Here is a 2,138-nt window from a genome sequence, read left to right as displayed (position 1 = left end):
AGCAGCTGCGCCCATCGGCATCGTCATCAACATGCAAACAACTCCGCCTGTTTGACCAGTTGCCAGTTGGCTTAGTCGTGCCACAGCCACTTCCGTCACATAATAAATTCATAACAAATCACACGGACGCAGAGCCAAACACCACCAGTCCGTAGTCCGCAGTCCGCAGTCCGCAGTCCACATGGCCGGTGCATGCGACATTATAATGCCACATTATGTTGCCAGTGCGTGAAAGAACCGTACATCAGAGCATCATGGCGACAATAAATCAAATATCCGCATGCGATGTGGTCTAAGCCCCGTCTCCTGGACCTACAGGCTCCCAGTTCTCCAAATCCCCAACTCCCCAAGGCTGCGGGCTTGGTTTTTGCGTGTATCTGGTATTCGCAAAATTATTACACTTGACATGATTGAATACGCCGCTGAGTACCAGTTCCAGATCCCCAGTTTCAGTCCCATCTGCAGGTGACTCCCGCCACCTCCTCGCAAATCGTGGTTTATACCACAGTATGTAGTTGTGACTGGACATACACAGCTTTTTTAAGGTTTCTGCGGGAAATTCCCGTTTTCAGGCCGAACGATGTTATGCAGTAAGTTGACATGCCGCATAAATGTAAGTACACACATAATTCGATTAAAAATACACTGACCGCAGCTAAAAACATTGTTTATAAAGCGAATCTTAAATAGTTGGTGTAGTGTAGTTTACTAGGAATTTTCTATCAAAAATTTTCATTTTCATTCACCCAAACCTGCCGCAGGATTCCACGAGCTCTTACAAGTTTTAGGTTGTCACAGCTTAAATATTTGGTGGAGCCAAAGACTCCATCTCGTGCGATAGCCAAACAGTGCGATCACCATGTGGTATACTACGGTTCGGAACCCAAGTATTGCCCTCATCAAACAGGGCTACCATATCCTTGCCGAGTACAATCTGGTGAAGGAGGAGCTGAAGAACATCTATGCCATTCCCAGTTACGCATGTGGATTGCACTGGTTTGGCGTGATCTTTGTGCACAGTGGAATCTATGCGGGCAGCGTGTTTCGCTTCTCCATTCTGCTGCCGGATAATTTTCCGGCGGACATCAGCCTGCCCACGGTGGTCTTCTCCTCGGCAGTCCTACATCCGCACATCTGTCCGCAGAACAAGACCCTCGATCTGGCGCATTTCCTGAACGAGTGGCGCAAGGATGAGCACCACATTTGGCACGTGCTTCGCTATATCCAGGCCATTTTCGCGGATCCAGAGGGCAGTATTTGCACCGGACAATCCTCGTCGGGGGATCTCGTGGTCATGGATGAGGTTAGAAACATGGATGCCTTGAATATTTTGGTCAAAAGCCGGCCTGAATACATCGAACGAGTCCAGGAGCAAGCAATCTTGTCGAGAAATCTTATTTACGACCGACCACCAACGGAAGATCCGCACTATATCATCGTGGAGCCCTATTGTGCGGAACGGCATCTGAAGTTCATGGACCAACTGAAGAGTCCCTGTTGGAAGGAGGCCACTTCCATGGACTGCTCGCAGCCATCGGAGTACCTAGGACACATCGATTCCTCGAGACAGATGGACGAGGAAGAGACCAATCAGTTGGAGAAGCTACATCGCGGGCGGATTCCGGAACCTCAGCGTGAAGAGGCAGAAGTTTCCCTGTAGCTAAATGGAGAGGCTAACATACACGAACCATAACACATTTGTTTACCCTGTATTCATAAAATAAAAATATTTAATTTTGTATCAATATCAATTTTATCGGATTTTTGAATTAAATTTGCACTTTGTTCGTAAAAGTGTTTTTGTAGTAATTTTAAACAATTAACACTTTCAGTACCAGTTTATGCTATTGTTAGATATTAATAACATTTAAACAGTTATATTATTACAAACACATTATCCGAAGTGAGCTGTGAATGGTCATTCACACTTTTCTAAAGAGTTGCATCTAAACAATAGATATTTGCATGAATGGTCGTTAAAAAGTACGTGTTCTAAACAGTTATGTTCTCTATTTAATTAAAAATTTTATTATATAAAGTGGTCACTTGTTTTTCCCAGTGAGTCACGGCCTTCGGTGTGTGGGTAACATGCATAAGTATATGGCATCCATGTTTCGCCACATTAGCGATGTTAATAA

At 44.9% G+C, this 2,138-nt stretch overlaps 1 protein-coding gene across 1 annotated transcript; it reads left to right on the top strand.

The window, feature by feature from the left end:
• The first annotated feature begins 706 nt into the window (after positions 1-706).
• On the top strand, positions 707-1,729 carry LOC6610028 (protein crossbronx-like). The gene has a single exon (XM_002034610.2). The coding sequence runs from the start codon at positions 860-862 to the stop codon at positions 1,658-1,660; it is 801 nt and encodes a 266-aa protein (XP_002034646.2). The 5' UTR covers positions 707-859; the 3' UTR covers positions 1,661-1,729.
• Positions 1,730-2,138: the final 409 nt, after the last annotated feature.

This window comes from Drosophila sechellia, chromosome 2R (assembly GCF_004382195.2).
Source record: "Drosophila sechellia strain sech25 chromosome 2R, ASM438219v1, whole genome shotgun sequence".
Taxonomy (NCBI): Eukaryota; Metazoa; Arthropoda; class Insecta; order Diptera; family Drosophilidae; genus Drosophila; species Drosophila sechellia.
Note: the sequence above shows the minus strand (reverse complement) of the source record. Positions and strands in the feature narration are given on the sequence as shown.